The sequence below is a fragment of the Ovis aries genome, chromosome 1, assembly GCF_016772045.2.
Source record: "Ovis aries strain OAR_USU_Benz2616 breed Rambouillet chromosome 1, ARS-UI_Ramb_v3.0, whole genome shotgun sequence".
NCBI lineage: Eukaryota > Metazoa > Chordata > Mammalia > Artiodactyla > Bovidae > Ovis > Ovis aries.
This window is the reverse complement of record NC_056054.1, coordinates 141,860,091-141,887,404: the sequence shown is the minus strand read 5'-3', so window position 1 is coordinate 141,887,404 and position 27,314 is coordinate 141,860,091. Positions and strand designations below refer to the sequence as shown.

Below are 27,314 nucleotides of genomic sequence, written 5' to 3'. Positions count from 1 at the left end.
TCTGGGGCTTTGAACTTTTGCACAAATTCCTCCCCAAAGTCTTTCCTTCCTTGTAAAAGCTGACTTATTTTGCAAAAGTCAGCTCTAATATTCACATACATCTGATGACTTCCTTAAACTTACCAGACCCAGTTAGTTTTCCTTTCCATATTTCCATAACACAAATGTATATATACTGTGAAGCTAAACATAGTTCAGCTGCAAGTAGTTATGATTTGAGTCTTGTTCCACTCATTGCTGTCACTAGAGCATTTTTGGGATAAGACTAAGGAAAAGCCATGTTAGCTGCAATAAATACTTTTTGGAATGTTTTTGATATAGCAAGTGAGAAATTATAGACTCCTTTTTGAGACACATTTTTTTAAATTGGAGAAAATTTACACAAAATCAATAAAATATACAAACAAAAGAAAAAAATGGTGAGAAAGAAAATTAATTAAAATTACTCTGACAATGAGAAGCAAATTTTAACAAAACATGTTCAAATCAGACCTAACCTATTTCCATGTTAATAAAGAGAGAGATATTTTTCTGAGACAAGGAACTGAATAGTTATAAATTGTTAGATAATCAAATTAGTGAATAAGTAAGTCATATGAACCCAGTGGAAAATGACTTAATTTTTTTGTTGTTTGGACAAGATTATTGACTTTGATAAAGATAACATGAAACTCCTAATGACATCAAAGTAATGAAGATATCTGTGATAAACTGGTTAATAAGTGCTGTCAACTCAGTATGTGAGACAGTCAGTGTGCTGGAATATTTGAAGTGCTGATAATCTTATTTACATGAAAGAAACTTAATAAAAGTTTTCTCAAACTGGATAACAATCCTAAACACTTTTATAATATTATGAACAACAAGTTGTGAAGGTAAAAGCTTTCTAAAATATCAATACTAAAATAATTTTATTAAATTGTATCAGAGAAAAGACAGAATTTGCCAATCAAATTTGTGAAAATTGTAGTATTTTCAGCTTTTTAAATTTTGTAATTTTTTGTGACTTATCTTCTTTTTTTTGACTTATCTTCTCATTTTAAATATTCATATTCATGCCTAATTTCACATTTGTAATTTTATATTCTTTTTCATAAAGAAGTTCCCTCAAGAATGTGAATTGATGCAGCCACCATGGAGGGTCCTCAAAAACTGGAGCTGCCATATGATCCAGCAATCCCATTCCTGGGCATATTTCCAGATAAAACTTTAATTTGAAAAGATACATGTACCCCTATGTTCATAGCAGCACTATTTATAATAACCAAGACATGGAAACAATCTAAATGTCCATTGACAGGTGAAAAATGGATAAAAAATGTTGACAGGATAAAAAAATGTGAGTAGTATGGAATACTGTGTGTGGATGTGAGAGTTGGACTATAAAGAAAGCTGAGCACCGAAGAATTGATGCTTTTGAACTCTGGTGTTGGAGAAGACTCTTGAGAGTCCCTTGGACTGCAAGGAGATCCAACCAGTCCATCCTAAAGGAGATCAGTCATGTGTGTTCATTGGAAGGACTGGTGCTGAAGCTGAAACTCCAATACTTTGGCCACCTGATGCGAAGAGCTGACTTCATTTGAAAAGATCCTGATGCTGGGAAAGATTGAGGGCAAAAGGAGAAGGGGATGACAGAGGATGAGATGGTTGGATGGCATCACTGACTCAATGGACATGGGTTTGGGTGGACTCTGGGAGTTGGTGATGGACACGGAGACCTGGTGTGCTGCGGTTCATGGGGTCACAGAGTTGGACACGACTGAGCAACTGAACTGAACTGAAATGAAATGAACCGAACTAAACCGAACTGAACAGGTGGATCTAAAATATGACACAAATGAACTTATCTATGAAACAGAAATGGACTCACAGACATAGAGAGCACATGTGTGCTTGTCAAGGGGGAGGGATGGATTGGGAGTTTGGAATTAGAAGATGGAAATTATGATATACAGAATGAATAAACAACACAATCCTACTATATAGCACATGGTACTGTATTTAATATCCTGTAATTAACCATAATGGAAAAGAATATGAGAAAGAATATACATATGTATAACTGACTCACTTTGCTACACAGCAGAAATTCAACGCAATATTGCAACTCAACTATTTGTTGTCTTGTTGGTTAGTCAAGTCTAACTCTTTGTGATCCCTGACGGGCTTCTCTGTCCGTGGGATTTCCCAGGCAAGAATACTGGAAGCGGGTTGCCATTTATATTCCCATAAAATAAATTAAAAAACAAAAAATGTCCTTCAAATTTCAAGACCTATAAAACTTGAATCATCCTGCACAGAACACTTCACATTCTAGTGAGCATTTATCTTAATTTTGCTTTCCATTTGTTAATTCTTTATGGAAGGAAGCAGGGGCTTTTATCTTTAAAACCTATATACCTAGCACAGTTTTTATTGTTGAGTTGCTGAATCATGTCCAACTCTTTTGAGACATCATGGACTGTGCCCACTAGGCTCGTCTGTCGATGGGATTTTCTAGGCAAGAATACTGGATTTGGTTACCATTTCCTTCTCCAGGGCTCAAACCTGTGCTTCCTGCATCGGCAGGCAGATTCTTTACCACTGAACCACATGGGAAGCCCAGCTAGCATGGTACCTGATATATAATTGTAGAAATTGCTTGTTAAAGGAATATGGGATGTTTGAGTGCCTGACAAGGATTGGTTTAAAAGCTCAAGGTGTTTATCAGGGTCCTCTGCTTTTACTGGTAAAATGATTGCCATATTTAGATGAAAGTAATTATATGATAGCAATCCATCATTTTGAAAAAATTAGAAAATATTGATTTAAGTAATTCAGATAATCAAACCCTATAATGAAAGCATAGTTTGCTCAGCTTAGAGAAGACGTTTTTAAAGTTACTTGATTTCACCTTTCCCAGTATGTTTAAAAACATAAAATTATATCTCATAAATAAGGATAACTATTTTGAATGTGAAGAGAAATGTCTACTGCAAAAGGACTAATGCTTCAAATTTCTCTTCACTTTGAGTCCAAATTACAAATAAACTCTAATAATTTTTCTTTAACTTAAGAACATGTTTAGATGTAGATATTATTAATATTGTCGGGAGCCCTGGTGTTTCAGTGGGAAAGAATCTGCCTGCCAATGCAGGAGAGATGCGAGTTTGATTCCAATGGCAGGAATGTCCCCTGGAGGAGGGCATGGCAACCTGTTCCAGTATTATTGCCTGGAAAATCCCTGGGGAGCCTGGTAGGCTACAGTCCATGGGGTCACAAAACAAGGTTGATCAGGCATGCAATATATAAACATAAATATGACTATGAATATAAATATAATCAGATCAGTCACTCAGTTGTGTCCAACTCTTTGTTACCCCATGGACTACAGCATGCCAGGCTTCCCTGTCCATCACCAACTTCTGGAGGTTACTCAAACTCATGTCCATCGAGTTGGTGATACCACCCAACCATCTCATCCTCTGTCATCCCTTTCTCGTCACACCTTCAATCTTTCCCAGAATCAGGGTCTTTTGTAATGAGTCGGTTCTTTGCATCTGGTAGCCAAAGTATTGGAGCTTCAGTTTCAGCATCAGTCCTGCCAATGAATATTCAGGACTGATTTCCTGTAAGATTGACTGGTTTGATCTCCTTGCAGTCCAAGGTACTCTCAAGAGGCTTCTCCAACAACACAGTTCAAAAGCATCAGTTTTTCAGTGCTCAGCTTTCTTTACAGTCCAATTCTCACATCCATACATGACTACTGAAAACACAACAGCTTTGACTACATGGACCTTTGTTGGCAAAGTAATGTCTCTGCTTTTAATATGCTGTTAAGATTTGTTATAGCTTTTCTTCCAAGGAGCAAGTGAATTTAATTTCATGGCTGCAGTCACCATCTGCAGTGATTTTGGAGCCCAAGAAAATAAAGTCTGTCACTGTTTCCATTGTTTCCCCATCTATTTGGCATGAAGTGATGGGACCGGATACCATGAAATTCATTTTCTGAACGTTGAGTTTTAACCTAGCTTTTTCACTCTCCTCTTCACTTTCAGTAAGAGGCTCTTTAGTTTTTCTTTGCTTTCTACCGTAAGGGTGGTGTCATCTGCATATCTGAGGTTATTGATATTTCTTCTGGCAATCTTGATTCCAGCTTGTGCTTCATCCAACCCAGCATTTCTCATGATGTACTCTGCATAGAAGTTAAATAAGCAGAGTGACAATGTACAGTGTTGGTGTACTCCTTTCCCTTGTTTGGAACCAGTCTGTTGTTCCAGGTCCAGTTCTAACTGTTGCTTCCTGACCTGCATACAGATTTCTCAGGAGGCAGGTCAGATGTTCTGTTATTCTCATCTTTTTCAGAATTTTCTAGTTTGATGTGATCCACACAGGCAAAGGCTTTGGTATAGTCAATAAAGCAGATGTTTTTCTGAAACTCTCTTGCTTATTTGATGTTTCAACAGATGTTAGCAATTCGATCTCTGGCTCCTCTCCCTTGTCTAAATCCTGCTTGAGCATCTGAAAGTTCATAGTTCATGCACTATTGAAGCCTGACTTGGAGAATTTTGAGCATTACTTTGCTAGCATGTTAGATGAGCACAGTTGTGCAGTAGTTTGAGCATTCTTTGGCATTGCCTTTCTTTGGGATTGGAATGAAAACGGACCTTTTCCAGTCCTGTGGCCACTCTTGTGTTTGCCAAATTTGCTGGCATATTGAGTGCAGCACTTTCACAGCATCATCTTTCAGGATTTGAAATAGCTCAACTGGAATTCCATCACCTCCACTAGCTTTCTTTGTAGTGATGCTTTCTAAGGCCCACTTGACTTCACATTCCAGGATGTCTGGCTCTAGGTGAGTGATCACACCATCGTGGTTATCTTGGTCATGAAGATCTTTTTTGTACAGTTCTTCTGTGTATTCTTGCCACCTCTTCTTAATATCTTCTGCTTCTGTTATGTCCATACCAATTCTTTCCTTTATTTTGCCCATTTTGCATGAAATGTTCCCTTGATATCTCTAATTTTCTTGAAGAGATCTCTAGTCTTTCTCATTCTATTGTTTCCCTCTGTTTCTTTCCATTGATCACTGAAGAAGGCTTTCTTATCTCTCCTTGCTATTCTTTTGGAACTCTGCATTCAAATGGATATATCTTTCCTGTTCTCTTTTGTCTTTCGCTTCTCTTCTTTTCACAGCTATTTGCAAGGCCTCCTCAGACAACCATTTACCTTTCTTTTTCTTGGGGATGGTCTTGATCCCTGCCTCCTATACAATGTCATGAACCTCCTTCCATAGTTCTTCAGGCACTCTTTCAGATCTAATCCCTTGAATCTATTTGTCACTTCCACTGTGTAATCATAAGGGATTTGATTTAGGTCATACCTGAATGGTCTAGTGGTTTTCTCTACTTCCTTCAGTTTAAGCTTAGAATTTGGCAATTAGGAGTTCATGATCTGAGCCACAGTCAATTCCTGGTCTTTCTTGTTTTTGCTGACTATATACAGCTTCTCCAATTTTGGCTTCAAAGAATATAATCAAACTGATTTTGGTATTTATATTAAATGTAAATAAATATAAATATAAACATATTCTCTATGCAAGAAGCCTAGAGCGGGTTTCCATTTCCTTCTCCAGGATATCTTCCCAACCCAGGGATTGAACCCAGGTCTCCCGCATTGCAGGTGGATTCTTTACCAGCTGAGCCACAAGGGAAGCCCTATCTTCCCAAACCAGGGGTCAAACACACAACTCTTTCATTGACAGGTGAATCCTTTACCAGTGAGCCGCCAGGGAAACCTTATCTAAGGTCAGTCAGGCCAATAGAAGAAGACTAATTTGGGGCAAAGGCAAAAGCATTCGCTGATTCTGATCAGAGAATGGCAGAGAATGGTGAGGTGGGAGCTTGCTCTATCTAAAGCACACAGGCTCCTTACAGACAGTGGGTGGGGCTTATTTTAAAGGAGTCCTTGTCAGCTGTGTAGGGAGGGGGTGGAGTTCTCATGAGGTGGGCACAGCTGTGCTGCTCAGGCTACAGATCCAAGTGCCAAGCACAGCAAAGACCCACTGCCACCATCTTGAATTGCTGTGTTATATCTATCTTCTGCACCTGATCACTGAGCTGATGTTTCAGAGCGGCCATTTGGCACCAGGAGCTCTCATCTGAAGGGCCGGGTGTGGCGCCTCAGCACATGGCACCCTATGAGCAAGAGACGTTAGACTACACCCGGAGGAAGGAACAGGTCAGATACTCAAATTCTATTTTTATCCCCAGGAATTGTTAATGGGCTTTGCTGGTTGTTGTTATTCAGTCACTACCTCGTATCTGACTCTTTGCAAACCCATGGACTGTAGCTCTTTGCTGGTAACTGTGCTATAATTATTATTATTTTTTTAACTTTTGAATGTATCTAGGGTATACACTTAGAGGCAGTGCTTTGGTTATGGAAAGTTAAAAACAAAATATAAACCAAAGGGAACTCTGAGTTTTACTTCAGTGAAGTTGAGATCCATTTTCATTTTCAAAGAGCAGAAAATTCATACCACAAATAAATGTATTCTGTTTGTGTAGCAAATAAATTATAGGGAAGGAGTGATGATAGAGTCAAATATAATATATATATTATATGGTAACATAACAGAATGATGACCTTTTTTATTACAATAATGAGTAAATATAAATTCATATTGTAGATGTATAATTAAAATAAATACATACAATTCCTTGACTTTTCCTTTAGATTAGACATGTGATTAAATAAAATTTCTTATTTTACAATGTTATTTCTTTCTCTTTACTTTATTTAAATATTGTGATTTAGAGAATGCAGTTAAAATGATGTTCAATGATAGATATTTCCTCATTTTTTAAAAATTGTGATAAAATATAGAAATGGAGATTTCAGGTAATATCTATTTCTGAAAACCTCAAGATTGCTTCTCACCTACCTTGGCGGATTTAGGTAGGCTTCTGTCCTTTTAAATGAGATTTACTTTCCAGGCGACTAATAACTTTTGAATTCCCCCAAAAGAAAACATCATAGGAAATAAAAAACAAAAACAGAAAACCTGCTGCTTGAGAGCTTGAGCTTCAAGACTAGGAAAAAGAGAAAATCTTATAAAGTTCCTCAGTGATCCACTAGAGAGATTCTCCTCTAGTTTTTGACCTTCAGCTAAATGTTTAAAAAGAAAAATATTTCCCCCTCTAAAATATTCTCAGATCCCCACCCCTTAAAGCATTATTTTGCACATCCCATTCATTAAATCAATTAATATTTATTGAAAGCCTAACACTATGAGTGTTGGATTGCATGGTAAGTTATAACAAGGATATGAAGAAGCAGATAAAAACATACCTTGCCCTTAATTAACTCTGGGTTAAATTTTGGGGAAAATATTATGATAAATGCTGAGATTATAGAGCAAGAATAGAGCACTATAAAGGCAAGGGGGGCAATGAACTAATTTGGTTTGAGTGAATTAGGAAAGGAGACATCAAGCAGACTAAGATGAGGTTTGAGTTAGAATCACAGAACTGTAGGATTGGAAGGTCATTTAGATTACCTAATCTAGATTACTGCTTCCCAGGTGGCGCTAGTGATAAAGAGCCCACCTGCCAATGCAGGAGATATGAGAGACACAGGTCCTATCTGTGGGTTGGGAAGATCCCCTGGAGAACTCACTGGCAACTCACTCCAGTAATTTTCCCTGGAGAATCCCATGGACAGAGGAGCTTGGCTATGCTACAGTCCACAGGGTTGCAAAGAGCAGGACACGACTGAAATGATTTAGCAGGCACATGATCTAGATTAGGATAAATTTTAAAGTATCCAGGACAAAGTTGAAACATTATTGACTTTATTCAACAAATAAATAGTGAATATCAACTATATGCCTAGTATACTTCTAGTCAATGGGATTGACACTGTCAAGAAAACAAAAACAAACTGATTGAATTAAGGAGGTGATATAGAGGCTCCTGAATGTCCCTCCTCTCAGGGACACACCAACTGTACAGCTACACATGGAGCAACCAACTGTGAGAAACATCCAGAAACTAGCTAAGTGATTTCTGCATATCAAGTAAATGAGAATATGCCTATATCAGAATGAGTAGGAGAGGCCAAGGCACATTTTCTCCATAAACTTGCCCCTGGCAAGGTCCCATGAGAGACTTGCTTCAGCTTTAAGAACACTCATAGACTGAAGATTTGAAGATTTGAAAAAAGATATTCCATGAAAATAGTAACCAAAAGAAAGCAGGAGTAGCTATAATTGTGTCAGACAAAACAGGCTTTAACCCAAAGACTGTAACAAGAGACAAAGAAGGTTATTGTATAATGATAAAGTGGTCAGTTCATAAGAGGATATAACAGTAAATATTTATGTACCCAACTGAGGAGCACCTGAATATATACAGCAAATATTAACAGACTTGAAGGGAGAAATAGATAGCAGTACAACAATAGGGGATTTCAAAAATCACACTTTTAACAATGGATAGATCATCCAGACAGAAAGTCAATAAAGAAACATTAGACTTAAACTACATGTTAGACCACATAGACTTAACAGACATTTATAGAACATTCAGTCCAATAGCAGCAGAATATACGTTTTTCTCAAAAGCACATGGAATATCCTTCCAGAAAGATCATATTGTTAGGCACAAAATAAGTCAATAAATTTATGAAGGTTGAAATCACATCAAGTATCTTTTTTGACCACAATGGTATGAAACTGTAAATCAATACAGGAAGAAAGCTGGAAAATTCACAAATATATGGAGGCTAAACAACATGCTCCTGAACAGCTAAGAAGAGAAGTCAAAACATGTTTTAAGACAAATGAAATGGAAACACACCGAACACATCAAAACTTATGGGATATAGCAAAAGCAGTTTTAAGAGGGCAATTTATAATGATAAATGCCTTCATAAAGGGCAAAGAAAGGTCTTAAACAAATGGCTTAACTTTACACTTCAAGGAACTAGAAAAAACCTAAACTTAGTAATAGAAGGCAATACAAAGATCAAAGTGGAAATAATAGAGATGAAGATGATAACATAAAGATCAATGAAACTATGAGACGGATCTTTGAAGATAGACAAATTTTATACGTGGAATCTTAAAAAAAAAGATGAACTCATAGACAAAGAGTAGAAAGGTGGTTGCCAGGGGCTGGGGGTGAGAGAAATAGGATAAAGTGGGTAAAAGGGCACAAAGTTTCAGTTATGAGATGAATAAGTTCTGAGGTTCTAATGTATGATATGGTGACTATAGTTTGTCAACTAAAACAAAATGCGCAGCGTGAGTTACAAGTTAAGTTTTATTTGGGGCAAAATGAGAACCATAGACCAAGAGGTAACCTCTCAGCTTTGAGAAACTACTCCAAAGAGACAGGAGGAAGTTCAGTATATATGTGAGTTTGATGAAGGGGGAATATATGCAATCAAGCACATATTTTTTTGCAGAAGCTTTCCACTCATCACAAGGAGTGGACTTCACCATGCAGGATTTTAGTGCTTTTTTAGATATGCAGAGATGCAAGAATGGGGCTCATGAAATCTTCTCCTGAAAATATCTAACTATCTGAAGACATGTCTTGCCAGTTTTTCCCAGGGAACAGAGTACCTCATTTCTGCTTTCTGCTCTGAACTCCTTTCAAGGGGTATTGAAAGTTAGCAGCTCCAGCAGCATGTGATTTGATCCTTATAGACCTAGATGGCAAGGGCTAGTTTGTAGTTGGCAAGCTGATCACATGGTATTGTATAACTGAAATTTGCTAAGACATAGAAATTAAATGTTCTCATCAACAACAACTAAAAAGCTAAATAGTGAGGTAAAGGATGTATGAATTAACTTGACGGAGGGAATCCTTTCAAAATATATTCATATATATAATCATCAAGTGCACATTTTAAATATCTTCCAATTTGTCAATTATACTGAAGTTGAAAATAATCATGAAAACCTGAAGAAAAACCAAAAAAATGAAACAAAACCAAAAATGTCTTCCTTCATAGTGTTTTCGTTCTAATGGGAGTAAGAGTCACAATTAAACCTACAGTGTAACAAATGGTGGGCTTCCCAAGTGGCTCAGAAGTAACGACTCTGTCTGCCAATGCAGGACATGTGGGTTTCATCTCTGCAGCAAGATCCCCTGGAGAAGGAAATGGCAACCCGCTCTAGTATTCTTGCATGGGAAATCCTACGGACAGAGAAGCCTGGTGTGCTACAGTCCATGGGCTCACCAAGAGTCAGACATGACTGAGCACACACACACACACACACACACATATCAGATGGTGATAAGCAGATAACTGTTATGGGTCAGCTGCACAAGAAAGAGTTACAGAGACTATGAGAGGTATTCTAATTTTAAATAACCCAGCCAGGTTAAGACCACTGAGCAAGAAAGACCTAAAGGAACTGAGAGAGAAAACATCCTGGTGTATTAGAGGGAGAGGTGCAAAACCATTCCTAGCAATGGAAGAGCACAATATACAGGCCATGATGTGACAGCTTATCTGTAGCTTCTAAGAACAGCACAGAAGTCAGTGTGGCTGGAGCAGTACATGTAATGGGAAAACTTAAGAAATGTGTTTAGACAGAAAATAGAAAGTTAAATCACATAGCATCTTGTAAAAAATGGTAAACCCTTTCCATTCTACTTCGAATAAAATGAAATGGTTTTGAGTGATGGAAACACATAATATGATGTGGATTTTTAAAATCCTTCCTCTGGCTTCTGTGTGGACATGAAGAGTAAAAGAAGAAAAGAGATTCATTTATAAGTTGCTGTCCTGACTCAGGTGAAAAATGATGTAATTAAGACGAGAGGGGAAGTAGTAGAGGTGGTGTGATGTGGTTGAGCTCTGGGTTTATTTGTAAAAGTAGCATCGATGGGGCTTACTGAAAGAGTGACCATAGGATATAATAGTATGAGTAGTGCTAGATAATTCCCAAGTTTGGGGCCTGAAAGCTAGAAAGGTGCTGGAGATGAGATGGGGAAGACTATACAAAGAAAGTCTGGGATAATAATATGAGTTTGCTTTCAAACACATCAGGTTTGAAATGACTAATAGAAACTTAATTGAGATGTCGAGTAGGCAGAATTGAGTATAAGGACACTGAGATGGAGAGACGTGTTGGAGATTTTAAGTTGCTGGTTCTCAAAATCTAGATGATATTTAAAGCTCCAAGACTGATTGAGTACCAGAAAGGGAATGAGCAGAGAAAAGAGAAGAGGTTTTCTGGTTGAGCACTGAGCAGAACAGCAGCTGGAGTGTGGTTGGAACAGAAAAGCCAGCTAAAGAGACTGAGAAGGTATAGCCACTGGGAAAGCTAATTCCTAGAAGTGAGTGAATTAGTGTGCAATGAAGGGAGAAGTCATCAAACTACTGCCAACTGCAGCCAAAGCCTGCTGAAGGATCCAATAAAAGGAAGCCTCTGGAATGACCACTTGGTTTTGGATTATACAAATTATCAGTGCCTTTGCAACAAACAGTTTAAATGAAGTGTTAGTAGTGGGGAGAGGCCAAATGGAGTAAGTTCCAGAGAGAATGAGAAGAGAACTTGGAAATAACCAGTATAAATCCTTTCTTGAGGAGTTCTGCTGTCAAGAAAATCAGGAAAAATGAAGTGGTGGTGAGGAAGGGTTGTGCAATTAGGAGCAGGTTTTATTTTTAAATGTTTTAAGATGGAATAAATAATGGTTTATATGCTCTGAATACGCAGAAGGAAAAATTACTGATGCAGAAATTGGGATAATTACTCTTAGAATATCTTTGATACAGTCATAACTTTTTCCCCCCACTGGAATGTAAGGATGTAATTTTTATGTCACTTGACTGAATCAATTTAGAATCTCTTGACTGAATTCTGAGTCTCTTAGCTGCTTTTTGATTAGTGGGACAAACTAAAGGAGTGGTTCTCAATCTTTTCTGCCCTATAGAATCACTTGGGGACATAAAAACAATCAATGCCCAAGCCCCCACCCAAGGCAGAGAAATAGGGCTTTCTAATCTATCCCATAGTTTCAAAAGTTCCCTGGGGAATTCAGATCTGAAACTAGTCCTGAGAACTACAGAAGTAAAGCAACTAGAAATAATTACTAATGAAGGTAATAAAATTCACTAGGGCATGGAATTTTTAAACTAAACCTCAGCCTGATAGAAGAAAGACAAAATCACTTCTCTGAAATATCTGCAACGGCATTTTCTGATTTAACTTCAAAGACAATCTAATAATAAGCATTTATTTTTATTATGATAGATTTTAAGATGATATTTTCTGAATTCTTACAGATAAAAAGACATAATTTCTGAATCTTCTGGACAGACTATTTTGCAATGGGAAAATTAAATGGATAGCTCAGATTGGCTGGGGAAAAAAGGAGAAACTCATGTTATAAATGGCTCTCCTATGAAAAAATTTCTCCTAATTCTAAACAACTCTGACAATGTAATGGTACTCTAATTGGATGAGGATTACATACATTGGATTGGCGATCTGGTATGCAAAGTGTTTCTACCATGTTTTGTCATTTACCCTTTTGTATAGAATCATGAAACCTAGACTGAAACATAAAACTTGCTCTTCGAACTCTCTAAAGTCTGCGCTGTTTGCACAGTTGTTGGCTATTCTTATGAGTTAGGCATAAGCTGAGGATGTAGAAATTTGTTAAGAAAGCCTTTGCTATCAAAGGCTTTGAATGAAATGGATATTATTTGAAATGGATAGTTATTTTTATTTCAAGATTTGTGAATCATAAATATGTTACACAAAAATTAATATGCCACAACTTAAAAAGTTGCAAGGGTACCTTGGGCTTTGGGCTTCCCAGGTAGCACTAATGGTAAAGAACCTGCCTGCCAATGCAGGAGACGTAAGAGACATGGGTTCAGTCCCTGCGTGGGAAAGATCCCCCGGAGAAGGGTGTGGAGACCCACGCCAGTATTCTTTCCTGGAGAATCACATGGACAGAGGAGCCTGTCGGGCTACAGTCCATGAGGTCACTAAGAGTTAGACACCAATGAAGTGACTTAACACGCAACACACACTTTAGTTTTTATCTAGTTTGTAGTTTGGACATAGTTCATGTATTTAATGAACATCACAGTTAATTTGCCAAGTTGTTAGTTTTCATATGTCTGAGAGGAAAATATTCATGATTATTTGAAGTTTTCAAACCTAACAACTTTCTGTAATTTTTCATTTTTTTCTAGTTGATAAAATGATGGTTATATGATTTCCAAAGAGCTGTGACTCCTTTTCTCTACTATGTTCATTCATCCTTTTCTTTTTCTTGTCTCTACCCTCATTTACTTTTTGTCTTTCTTTTGTGCTTTCTCCATTTTATTGAAAAGAATATTTTGTCCCTATTTTTTCTATTGTGCATTGGTTCATGATATAGTACCGAGTTGTATAATCAGTTAGCTAGGACTCAAACACCTTTTTAAAAAAGGAATGATTTGGGAGAATGGCATTGAAACATGTATACTATCAGGTAAGAAATGAATCGCCAGTCTATGTTCGATACAGGATACAGGATGCTTGGGGCTGGTGCACGGGGATGATCCAGAGAGATGATATGGGGTGGAAGGTGGGAGGGGGGTTCAGGATTGGAAACTCATATACACCCATGGCTGATTCATGTCAATGTATGGCAAAAACAATACAGTATTGTAAAGCAAAATAAAGTAAAAATAAAAATAAAAAAAAGGAAATAGAGGAAAATATAAAATACCAGACTGTATAGCATATAGAATGTTAGGCACTATCTTATAAAACTTTTTTCCATTTTTTAATTTCATATAAATATATAAAAATATAAAGTTTATGTGTATATATATATATATATAATTAAAGCTATGTATAACATGTTGTTGTTCAGTCACTAAATTGCGTCTGACTCTGCAAACCTATGTACTGCAGCATGCCAGACTTCCTCGTTCTTCACTATCTCTTGGAGCCTGCATAAACTCATGTCAGCTGAGTTAGTGATGCCATCCAACCATCTCATCCTCTGTTGCCTCTTTCTCTTCCTGCCTTCAATCTTTCCCAGAATCAGAGTCTTTCCCAATGAGTAGCATCAGGTGGCCAACATATTGGAGCTTTAGCTTCAGTATCAGTCCTTCTAAAGAATATTTAGGGTTGACTTCCTTTAGAATTGACTAGTTTGATCTCCTTTCTGTCCAAGAGACTCTCAAGAGTCTTCTTTAGCACCGCAATTCGAAAGTATGAATTCTTTGGCACTCCCCCTTCTTTATGGTATAGCTCTCACATCCATACGTGACTACTGGAAAAAACATAGCTTTGACTATATGGCCCTTTGTCAGCAAATGATGTCTTTGCTTTTTAATATGCTGCCTGGGTTTGTCATAACTTTTCTTCCAAGGAGCAAGTGTCTTTTAATTTTGTGACTACAGTTACCATGCATAGTGACTTGGGAGCCCAAGAAAATAAAATCTGTCACTGTTTCCACTTTTTCCTCCATCTATTTGCCATGAAGTGATGGGACCAGAGGCCATGATCTTAGTTGTTTCAATGGTGAATTTTAATGCAGACATTTCACTCTCCTCTTTCACTCTTATCAAGAGGTTCTTTAGTTCCTTTTCACTTTCTGCCATTAGAACAGTCTTATTTGCGTTTCTGAGGTTGTTGGTATTTCTCCCTGCAATTTTAGTTCCAGCTTGTGATTTATCCAGCCCGATGTTTAAGCAGGGTGACAATATATAGCCTTGATATGCTACTTTCCTAATTTTGAACCACTCCGTTATTCCATGCCCCATTCTAACTGTTGCTTCTTGACCTGCACACAGGTTTCTCAGAAGGCAGGTAAGGCGGTCTGGTATTCCCATCTCTGTAGGAATTTTCCAGTTGTTTTCATGATTCAAACAGTTTAACATATGTGTGTGTGTGTATATATATATGTATGTATATATATATATACTGGGCTTCCTAGGTGGCTCAGTCTTGCATCTGCCTGTCAATGCAGGAGTCATGAAAGATGTAAGTTCGATCCCTGGGTTGGGAAGTTCCCCTGAAGGAAGAAATGGCAACTCATTCCAGTATCTTTGGAAAATACTGTGCAGAGAGGAATCTTATGGGCTACAGTCCACGAGGTCACAAAGAGTCGGACACAATTGAGCACTCATGCAGGCACATATATATTAAGATATAAAAAGAAAGATACATACATATACTTGTCCATGACATAAAATATATTTTGTACTGGAAGTCACAGTAAAAAGTTAAAAGGCACTAAGTAATGGGTGTTAAGGACTTGATAAAATTGTGTGGAATAATTTTGAATAACATATTTAAAAAACTCAACCATGCATGGGCTATAAGCCAGGGTTTATGACTATTTTCCTTATGGTGATTATTTGTTTTAAAATTTTTGTGGTAGCAGAATTTGGCCTTGTTAGTTTTTGCTATAATGTTCATTCATATTAAGTATATTCAGGTTGGAATAGGTTCAGTTTACAGAACAATCTGGCCCTCAGAGAAGAGGTGAAATGAGGAGAGAATTTTTTTTTTTTAATATTCATACCTAAAAGCCTGGGCAGCTTTCTCCTGTGGGAGGTGCCTTCCAAGTCCTTATTCATATATTCTTACAGACAAAGTTTATTTTAAAAGCCATTTTTCCTTATGAAAAATTTCCCTAACCAATAATTCATGTACCAACTTGCTAAAAATAAATGTTTAACATGAAAATGTTGAGTGAGGTTTCATATTAATAAAACAAGACTGTGCTCACTTTTATTTTGAAATAAATGTTTCACTCTTTCTTTCTCTTTACCTTTCTTTTCCAGTAATTGCTATGGGAATAAAAGTGAGAACTGTTATTTAACTCCTTTTTTATATTTAAGAAATTTATTTCAGAGTTTTGTCCATGGGGTCGCTGAGAGTTGGACACGACTGAGTGACTTCACTTTCACTTTTCACTTTCATGCATTGGAGAAGGAAATGGCAACCCACTCCAGTGTTCTTGCCTGGAGAATCCCAGGGACAGCGGAGCCTGGTGGGCTGCCGTCTATGGGGTCGTACAGAGTCGGACACGACTGAAGCGACTTAGCAGCAGCAGCAATCTGACATAAAGCAAGTAAAAACCCTATGTCCCAAACAATGACTTGATTGTTTTAAAAGTTGACTTAGATATTAATCAAGATGTTACTGAGAAATAGCTGTTTGAGTAGCAGAATTAAGTGTATGATACAATTCCTACAATATAATATTTACAGTCTGGGATGAAATAATGTTCATTTTATTTAACATTGCTGCTGCTGCTGCTAAGTCGCTTCAGTCGTGTCCAACTCTGTGCGACCCCATAGATGGCAGCCCACCAGGTTCCCTTGTCCCTGGGATTCCCCAGGCAAGAACACTGGAGTGGGTTGCCATTTCTTTCTCCAATGCATGAAAGTGAAAAGTGAAAGTGAAGTCGCTTAGTCCTGTCCAACTCCCAGCAGCCCCATGGACTGCAGCCTACCATGCTCCTCTGTCTATGGGATTTTCCAGGCAAGAGTACTGGAGTGGGTTGCCATTGCCTTCTCCATTACTTAACATTAGAGAACTAAATAACACAAGACAATTTGAGGGTAGATATTTATATATGTGCATTCTTCATTGGCCCCAGTCCACCCTTCCCAACTGCTACCAACCAACCTTATACATTCCTTGAACATGTGCTGGCAATGAATAAACATGATCCATTATTACACAGGGTACTCAAAATTTTTTTTCTTGGAAAGGTGGACTTAATGTGCTCTTTGAAAATTTTTTGATTTATTTGGTTGCACTGGGTCTTTATTGCTGTCTGGTCTTTCTCTAGTTGTGACAAGTAGGGGCCACTCTTCATTGCAGTGTGAGGACTTCTCATCATTGCGGCTTTTCTTACTGTGGTGCACAGACTCTAGGCACACGGGCTTCAGCAATTGCAGCACTCAGACTTTGGTTCACGGGCTCTAGAGTGTGGGCTCAGTTGTGGCACATGAACTGAGTTGATCCGTGGCATGTGGAGTCTTCCCGGACAGGGATTGAACCCATATCCCCTGCACTGGGGGCTTCCCTTGTGGCTCAGCTGGTAAAGTATCCGTCTGCAATGCGGGAGACCTGGGTTCGATTCCTGGGTTGGGAAGATCCCTTGGAGAAGTGAAAGGCTACCCACTCCAGTATTCTGGCCTGGAGAATTCCATGGATTATACAGTCACAAAGAGTCAGACACAACTGAATGACTTTCACTTTCACTTTCCCCCTGCATTGTCAGGCCTATTCCTATCCACCCCACCACCAGGGAAGTCACTTCCTGGGGCCCTGAGACTCAATAAACATCAACAGGAACCACACAGAAATACAGAATGTGAGGATATGAAGAGCCTCAGACATCCCATTTTAGGAATTTGGACACTTATTAAAAACTCAGAAAGTCAAAGCCTCGCCCATAGGCATGGACTCAGGTATCATCAAAGCCAGGCCTTCTGTGTCTGATTGAGGGTTCCTTCTAGTAACAATTGTTTCAGGTGTCTTGAAATATACCCAAATAGGCTGTGATCAAGTAACTCCAACATTAGGCTACAATCAAATATGAACAACCACAAACACAAGTGAATCATGTAATCATATATCCAGTCACACACTTTTATACAAATGTGTTTTTCTATATAATTCATCTAAATGTTCCAATTATATACAATTAAGTAAATCTTACATGCCAGGAAGGGGAGCTGTATTTTTACTCTGACTTGCTGAACTCCTAGACACATCACTCCAACTATATACCTCATAGAGTATTTATATGTACAACCCCTTGTTATCGTAACCTCCTTGTGTTAAGAGCCTACAAAGAAGAAGAAAATGTGTCATTTTACTTCATTTTAAGATGATGCTTATTGTGTAGTTGTACTTAAAATAGAACCTCTATTTCAATGAGTCTCCAGTCATTATAACCTTCTATCATGTGATGCTCCTTAAATTTGTACAGGATCATGTTATACCAAATCTAATTTTAAACCGGTACAGTATACCTTTAAAAATATGTTTGGTTCATATATCATCTCCTCTCTATTTTTTGTTGTTTTCCTCTTACTCTATTTTGATTTCAGAGAACCCAGATATATTTGTACGATTCACCAAATCTCCAATAATCTGCACTTTGAGTAAACTCATCCATCACAGGAGGTGCCCTTTCAAAACTGCATTGACTTGCAACTATCTTTACCAAGCTTTGTTTGTAAATCATCACTAATGTTTTTAATAAGTTTTCATTTTTTATGAACTGTTTTTAGTGGCCATCTTGGATTTCAAATAACGCAGGGAGAATAAAAGAGTTATGGTGCAACTGTCAGGGCAAAAATAGTAGCAAAGGTGTTTATCCAGGCTTTTCGATATATAATCTCAAGCCAAATCATAAGAACATGAATCTTTTCAAAATGTTTCTGAAGCTGTGTTCTCATTTAGTGTGCTCTGTTTTTCTTCCTAGTGTGGCTTTCATCCTACTTCACTGTGTTGGGTTTTTCATTATTAGTTTCTGATAAGAGGCTTTTTGGGCTTCCCACATGGTGCTAGTGGTAAAGAACCTGCTTGCCAATGCATAAGAGATGCAGGTTTGATCCTTGGGTTGGGAAGATCCCTTGGAGGAGGGCATGGCAACCCACCACAATCTTCTTGCCTGGAAAATCCCATAGACTGAGGAACCTGGTGGTTTATAGTCCATGGGGTAACAAAGAGTCAGACATGACTGAAGCAACAGCATAGATGAACACACAAGAGGTTTTTAGTCTATGATCTCAGACCAGGTCTATCTTTTCACTGCTCTATCATTTGCACCTAATATAGGGTCACTAAGAGTCAGACACGACTGAGCGACTTCACTTTCACTTTTCACTTTCATGCGTTGGAGAAGGAAATGGCAACCCACTCCAGTGTTCTTGCCTGGAGAATCCCAGGGACGGGGGAGCCTGGTGGGCTGCTGTCTATGGAGTCGTACAGAGTTGGACACGACTGAAGCGACTTAGCAGCAGCAGCAGTAGCACCAAGTACTTTACGATTAGAAAACAAATTTTGTTGAATTAATGGGGGGTACTCTACGTAGTGGTAAAATTGCACCCATTTTATTTGCATATTCTTTGCGGCATAATGTTATTTGAGTAGTACCATATTTAGTGATTTAAAAAATAACTTTTTTTGTATTTTCTAAGACTTATTTCTTGAATTATCTAAAAGACTCTGAAAATATCTATTGTGTTCAAAGAACAGGGCTAGCTCTCCGACTGCAAACCTGCCAATGTTAAAGCTTCTAAGACCCTTTATAATATCAGGTGGGACATACATTCCAAAATACATGTAAGATCTTTCCAATATGCTTTGTTTAAATTTATTTCTCTAAAAAATATATTTCACTACTATTTGATGTTTTTATATTAAAGCCATACTTCCCTGGTGGCTCAGATGGTAAAGAATCTGCCTACAATGTAGGAGACCTGAGTTTGATCCCTGGGTTGGAAAGACCTCCTGGAGAAGGGAACAGCTACTCACTGTGGTATTCTGGCCTGAAGCATTCCATGGACAGAGAAGCCTGGCAGGCTATAGTCCATGGGGTTGCCAAGAGTCAGACACAACTAAGTGACTTTCACATACTATTTAATGTTAGGATTGATAGGAGAATATGCATGTGATTTGCTACTAAACATAATATATTGTAGAGCACTCCATTTTTTTTGACAAATCAAAGTATGTAATTCAAATAATTTGAATATTACTATAAAGAACACCATCAGACACATCCAGAATACCAGGATGACGTGAAATACTTCATGGTGATGCGTTACTACGTTTTCTCCTCACTAACATAAATGAAGATGAGTAAATCATATATACTACATCTATATATATTTTAAGCTAACTTTTAGAGGTCACATGGTAAGAAAATTCTGAAAACCATAAAAATGACAGATACACAGGGAAACCAAATGAAACTGAGGAACCTATGGTATAGATAGAGTAAGAAGCCAACAACAATGTGAGATTTCTCAACAAACTCTGGAAAATTCCACAAATGGCATTGACAAGAGCCTGACTAGACTGTGAATTTGCTATTGGGACCATTTATCGGACATGACTGGAGTGACTAAGCACGCGTTGGAAAACTAAGTGGGACCAGAGAGAACCAGAGCCCAGTGAAGTACAGAGCTGGATGGCATTAACAACATCTATTAACAACAATGGTAGAAGACAGGAGAATCTTATCTTCAAATAGTGATGAAGATAATTGTGAATCTAGAATTGTATACCACCGAAACTTTAAAGAAGGACAAACTGATGATATTTATAGACACAGATGGAGAGATTTTCATACCAGCAGACCTGCTCTACAGATAAACTGATTTCAAAGGAAGGTCTTAGACGTATGAAGGAATGGTGAGCAAATAAAATAGAAAATATCTGCATAACTCTAAGCAAATTTAAATAATCACATCATTTTATAATTTATAAGATAAAAACTAAGAGAAATTTGTACAGAAAAATAAGAAAATTTAAGTTGGGAGATAACTAGCATTAAGGCATTCTGAGTTCCTTTATTCAGGAGTAGCATAAGAAGACTGATGAACATTATTTTTTTAAGTGAAACTTGTTAAATTTTCTAAGAAAGCAGCTAATAAAATAGAAACCCACTATTTAAACACCAATATGTAAAGGGGAAAAAACTAGGATTTTAAATGTAATCGTTTAACTAATTTAGTTTAACATACAAAATTATACATAATACTGACAGTAGAGGGCAGGGTATCCCTGATACTGTGTTGATAATTTCCTGAAATTGCAAGGCCTATCTAATGTTATCCCTGAAATCATATGTTTTATGTGTTAAGCCACATATTAGAGACTTTATGCTTAAAAACACTAATGACACAATTTATCTGTTAATTAAAAACAGAAATCCTGATATGACCTATGTAATATTAGGATAGCTTCTAGATATGAAAATGTTATATTTATTACCAATCTTTGGATTTAGAAAATCTATTGAATTTTACCATTGCATTTTGAAGATCATTTCTTTTCTCTTTGAAAATAATTTTGAAGTTTCTTGGTTAAAAATAGAAACAGAAAAAAGTGATTGTAGAAAAAGATGATGAGAGCTTTACTTCCTAGAGTTATAGATAATCCCTAAATGATGGCCAACGTTGTTTCTGAGTGTGATCCTCTGGTTTTATGTTTTCCTATCCTAAAAGTAACTTTAAAAAATCCTTTTGGATTCTGGATCCTGCACAACATCTTTGTGATTTAGTGCAAAGCTTGGTTTTTATATCCAGTTGTAGCTATGTTGACGAGAGGAAGCACTGGAATGCTTGTGTCTTTCTGAATAGATTAGATTTTATGCCGCCTCCACCTTTATGTTAATTATTCTAATTGTCAGCATATGTAGAATAACTGGGCTTGCGCATTCTTGTAATTAGTCATTTATGATAGCCTAGGTAATCCTGTTGTAGCAAGTGACTTAAAACATCAGTGACTAACAGGAACAAAATAATACTTCTCACTCTTTCTGTGTGGTCTTGTGGGTTGGTTTCAGTGGTGTTTTATGTTGTCTTCATCTGGACCCCAGGCTGATGGAGCAGCCCAATATCTCGAATATTCTGGTCTTATAGCACAATAGAAAAAAGAAACTGGTAAAGTTTTGGTGGCTTTTACATTTCCAATTTTCAGGAACCTGGTAAACTATATAAGGCCATTAAAATATCAAGTTGTAAATTTCACTTTACAGAATTCATATGACCAAGGCTAATACCAGTGAAGTAGGAGAGTATAATTCTTCCCAAGTGATGGATTACAAATATTTGTGAAAAATAACACAATCTATTGTGAAAAATAATGCAATATTACAATATTCTTATGCTATTTCTTAGAAATTTAGTCAAAATTTTAGTCATCTGATTTGTATAAACTGCCTATTAAACTAACTTGTGTTCTATAAATATCATTGTTTAGTTCTTTTAGTCACTGAGAATTCTAAAGGAAATCTTTAGGAGTATATTTAAACCTCTTGAGAAACCTATATGCAGGTCAGGAAGCAACAGTTAGAGCTGGACATGGAACAACAAACTGGTTCTAAATAGGAAAAGGAGTACGTCAAGGCTGTATATTGTCACCCTGCTTATTTAACTTATACGCAGAGTACATCCTGAGAAATGCTGGGTTGGGAGAAACACAAGCTGGAATCAAGATTGCCTGGAGAAATATCAATAGCCTCAGATATGCAGATAACACCACCCTTATGGCAGAAAGTGAAGAGGAGAGTGAAAAGTTGGCTTAAAGCTCAACATTCAGAAAACGAAGATCATGGCATCTGGTCCAATCATTCATGGCAGATAGACGGGGAAACAGTGGAAACAGTGGAAACAGTGTCAGACTTTATTTTTGGGGGCTCCAAAATCACTGCAGATGGTGACTGCAGCCATGAAATTAAAAGACGCTTACTCCTTGGAAGAAAAGTTATGACCAACCTAGATAGCATATTGAAAAGCAAAGATATTACTTTGCCAAGAAAGGTCCTTCTAGTCAAGGCTATGGTTTTTCCAGTGGTCATGTATGGATGTGAGAGTTGGACTGTAAAGAAAGCTGAGCGTTGAAGAATTGATGCTTTTGAACTGTGGTGTTGGAGAAGAGTCTTGAGAGTCCCTTGGACTGCAAGGAGATCCAACCAGTCCATCCTAAAGGAGATCAGTCCTGAGTGTTCATTGGAAGGACTGATGCTGAAGCTGAAACTCCAATACTTTGACCACCTCATGCAAAGAGTTGACTCATTGGAAAAGACTCTGATGCTGGAGGGATTGGGGGCAGGAGAAGGGGACGACAGAGGATGAGATGGCTGGATGGCATCACCGACTCGATGGACATGAGTTTGAGTGAACTCTGGGAGTTGGTGATGGACAGGGAGGCCTGGCATGCTGCAATTCATGGGGTCTCAAAGAGTCGGACTCGACTGAGTGACTGAACTGAACTGAACAGTTAGAAATGTTAGTGATTACTAATGGTAAGGAAAAAAAATTTAAAGATCTTAAAAAATAAAATGGTAATAGGATTATGGGTTTACTCTTTTTTCTCACAATGATGGACTGGCAAAATTTCTGAACTCTGGGTCTCTACTTTCTGTTTCTGGTGAAAGGGATTCAGTTCAGTTCAGTTGCTCAGTCGTGTCTGACTCTTAGTGACCCCATGAACTGCAGCCCTGCAGGCTTCCTTGTCCATCACCAACTCCCGGAGCTTACTCAGACTCATGTCCATTGAGTTGGTGATGCCATCCAATGATCTCATCCTCTGCCATCCCCTTCTCTTCTTTACCGGCATCAGGGTCTTTTCAAATGAGTCAGTTCTTTGCATCTGGTGTGCAATGTATTGGAGTTTCAGCTTCAGCATCAGTCCTTCCAATGAATATTCGGACTGATTTCCTTTAGGATGGACTAGCTTGATCTCCTTGCAGTCAAAAGGACTGTCAAGAGCCTTCTCCAACACCAGAGTTCAAAAGCATCAATTCTTCACTGCTCAGTTTTATTTATGGTTCAACTCTCACATCCATACATGACCACTAGAAAAACCATACCTTTGACTAGATAGACCTTTGCTGACAAAGTAATGTCTCTGCTTTATAATATGCTGTCTAAGTTGGTCATTGTTTTTCTTCCAATGAGCAAGCATGTTTTAATTTCACAGCTGCAGTCACCATCTGCAGTGATTTTGGAGCTCAAGAAAATAAAGTCTGTCACTGTTTCCATTGTTTCCTCATCTAGTTGCCATGAAGTGATGGGACCAGATGACATGATCTTAGTTTTCTGAATGTTGAATCTGAAGCCTATTTATTCACTCTTCTCTTTCACTTTCATCAAGAGTCTCTTTAATTCTTTGCTTTCTGCCGTAAGGGTGGTGTCATCTGCATATCTGAGGTTATTGATATTGACAGGTCTGTAAAATAAAGAAAAAATAAAATAAATATTTTTTTCTTTGTAAAAACAGTTTGCAAGTCTTAGAAGACTGCCTTAATGAATACAGTGTTTTATAAGATAACTTTATGGATTTTGTTTCATATAAATTTCACAATGACCCTCAAATGATAACAGATGATATGACTACTATTTTTCCAAAGAAGATTCAGATTTAGAAAGAGTTGGTTGAAGGTCAAATGACTGGCCCATAGTAATGTTAAGACTGAAGCATAAATTTTCTGACTTTTCATTCTCTTTCCCAGAGTTTGTAACTTCTCAATTATTTTAGGAATATTATATCATCTTTGCTCATTCTGTATTCATGGATGTGGCTCTTAAATTCTGGTGAAGATCTACTACTAAAAAATCAAACAACTGACTCAATCTGTTAATTAATTTTCATTGCTACATTATAAACATAAGAAAAACTAAATGTGATTGAAATACCTTTCTTCACAATTTTGGGTTTTGAACAACTTGTAATGGATGTAGCTATATTGCCCAATATCATTATACTTATGAGACAAATTCACTAATAAGTTTGAAATTAAAAAATACAGAGATTTGTTAAACTAAATATCGTCATATTTTATAAAGGACCCAGAGTCATCTCCTATTTTTCCATTTTAGAAGGTGAGTACTGCCCATATTTCAGATCTGCACATCTCTCCTAATATAATGTTGTTAAATCCATGTTTAACTACAAAGTAGGTGCTACGTGTCTTATTTATGCTCTCAGGGCATCCAAATCTTTCTACTCACAAAATCACAGTAAGTGACAATTCCTACTAACCGATCAGATTTTTGAGAGCAGCACTGTACAGAGAGGCAAATGAATATTGGAAAATGAGTGAACCCATACTATGGGCGTAGATCCACATTTATATCAATTATTGCTATATTATTGTATAGCAGTTTGGTTATTAAATACATAGACTTGGGTTTCAATCTTGTTTTCCCACATTCTAGGTAAACCACAGCCAGTGGACCCACCACCCATTTCTATAACATAGCCACATTCACTCCTTGAAATATTGTCTCTGTGTGTTTTTGTTCTGTGCAACAGAGTTGAGTATCTGTGACCGACACCTTGTGACCGGCAAGCACAGTATTTACTCTCCGGTCCTTTAAGGAAAAGCTGGCTGACCTCTGTTCGAGAAGCATGATTTCGGCCGAGTTCCCTAAATTTCTGGGCCTCATTTTTCTAATTGTAAAATGTGAATAACAGTCTACCAGGTTGGGTTTAGTGAGGACTAAATGAGTTACTCTGTATAAAAAGTTAGCATAGTCATAGCATGGAGAATAAGTGTATTATAAAGACTGATGAAACTAATCATATCCAGAAAATATAATATAGTCTATATTTCCTCTGCACTAAGGAGCTGGTGAAAATTCTTATGAGAGAATAAATCTCTGGTTATGTTTGGTCAAGGATGTGCATTCTTTGTGCGTTGTTTCATTTCTGCTGAGTCTCTTTTCAGTGTCCCATGTAATTCTAACCTCCTGCGAGCCTGCTCGGGACTGTCACTTCTTGTAGCCGACCCTTCTTTATTATTTGTGGAAAATTCTCCATGTCTACATCTGGAATTGCTCAAAGGTCAGTGTAAGTACTGAGTCTTTATTAATGGTTTGTTCCGCTCCAAAATGCTTTCCAAAATGCCTGCAGCCAGGGACTTACAGCTCGTTCGAAGAGATAGTTTTCTGTTTTCAGGGATCTCACAGTTCATTCTATTTGTTTTCTCAGTGGAGAAGAGAAAGGTTTTATCCTTCTTGCTATGAGGCATGAAGATTTTCATGAGTTAAAGCAAGTTCTTTGTTGGGCAAAAGCATTTCAGTGCCGTATGTTTAAACATTCCAGATCCGAGCACTCACTAGGAGTTTGCTGTTATGCAAGTGTATGTCTAACATTAGATGACCTGCAGGATATGTGAAGACTTGTTTTTTCAGCTTTGAGATTTACAATATTTTCTTAGCATATTGCTTTTCAGATTGCAAATGAAATAAGCAGAAATTCTAGGAAACTGAACAAATAAATATGAGAGTTTTAAAGAAATGTTAGAGATTTACTCTAGTTCTCTCCCTCAGTTGTGACAATTTCTGCCATATATATGTTTGTATCTATTCCTCCACATATAGAATGTCTGTAGTGAAATATCAGTGATCTGCTTGATCCTGTGCCTTGTTTTACTTGATATAGCCCTATGCGTAGTTTGCCACGTCATTAATTTTTTCAACACAGGATTGTAGTCTGTGGAAATACCATAATTTATTTAAACAAGCTCATATTGGACACTGGGAGAGAGAGTAAATTGTTACAACTTTTCTAGAGGGTAATTTATTAATATAATGTAAAATGTTAAATTTAAATACTCTTCAACATGAAAAATTGCATTTCTTGGAATTTTCCCTAAGGGGACTAACTGGGCAAGCTCACTCAAATATGTGGACTAAAATGTTCATGTTAGAGTGTATGACAGTGAAAATAATTTTGCAATCTAAATGTCTGTCACAAGGCTGCATAAATAATTGTTGTGCATATATCCCAGTAAAATGCAATGTGGTTAAAAGTGAATGAGCTCATGTACATTAAAATTATTTATATTGTTTTAAGTGAAATAGTTTGGCAGATCCTGGTTTGGTAAACACATCCATATATATGTATATAATGGGGATAATATACCTCACAATACCTACTGTATTTATCTCTAATTTCTGGCATCATGGGTGACTGTTTCACTTCAAATTTTTGTTTGTGACATTTGACAGTGAGGATTATTTACTTTCCTTTTAGTGAAGTTTTCATTTATATAACACCCAAAGATCTTTGTAATTATTATGTTTACAGTTCAAACATGCTGCTGCTGCTGCGGCTGTTGCTAAGTCCTTCAGTCGTGTCCGACTCTGTGCAACCCCAGAGATGGCAGCCCACCAGGCTCCCCCGTCCCTGGGATTCTCTAGTCAAGAACACTGGAGTGGGTTGCCATTTTCTTCTCCAATGCATGAAAGTGAAAAGTGAAAGTGAAGTCGCTCAGTCGTGTCTGACTCTTAGAGACCCCATGGACTGCAGCCCACCAGGCTTCTCCATCCATGGGATTTGCCAGGGAAGAGTACTGGAGTGGGGTGCCACTGCCTTCTCCGTCAAGCATGCTAGGGAAATATTTTCAGGCAGGGATTGTTGGACCCGTAGACAGAGAGGGATATTAGGATCCCTCATAGAGGGTAGACGTCTTACCCTCATAGAGGGTAGAAGTATGTGTCTGGCTATTTCTTAATATTGTTTCTCTAGAAAGTTGTTCAATCCATGAGATGAAAGAATGTGATACAGGGAGACTGAGTAGGAGACCTCAGGTTGC

The 27,314-nt window shown here is 37.5% G+C and overlaps 1 protein-coding gene across 2 annotated transcripts in view; it reads left to right on the top strand.

The window, feature by feature from the left end:
* Positions 1 to 6,013: 6,013 nt before the first annotated feature.
* The window catches only part of LOC121816219 (uncharacterized), a 761,897-nt gene continuing 740,596 nt past the window's right edge, over positions 6,014 to 27,314 (top strand). The window contains exon 1 of one of the 2 annotated variants that reach the window (XM_060416219.1): positions 6,014 to 6,219. In XM_060416219.1, the coding sequence (XP_060272202.1) occupies positions 6,169 to 6,219 (51 nt within the window). In that variant the 5' untranslated portion in view covers positions 6,014 to 6,168. The remainder of the gene's footprint in view (positions 6,220 to 27,314) is intronic. The other variant, XM_060416217.1, reaches the window with a different exon arrangement.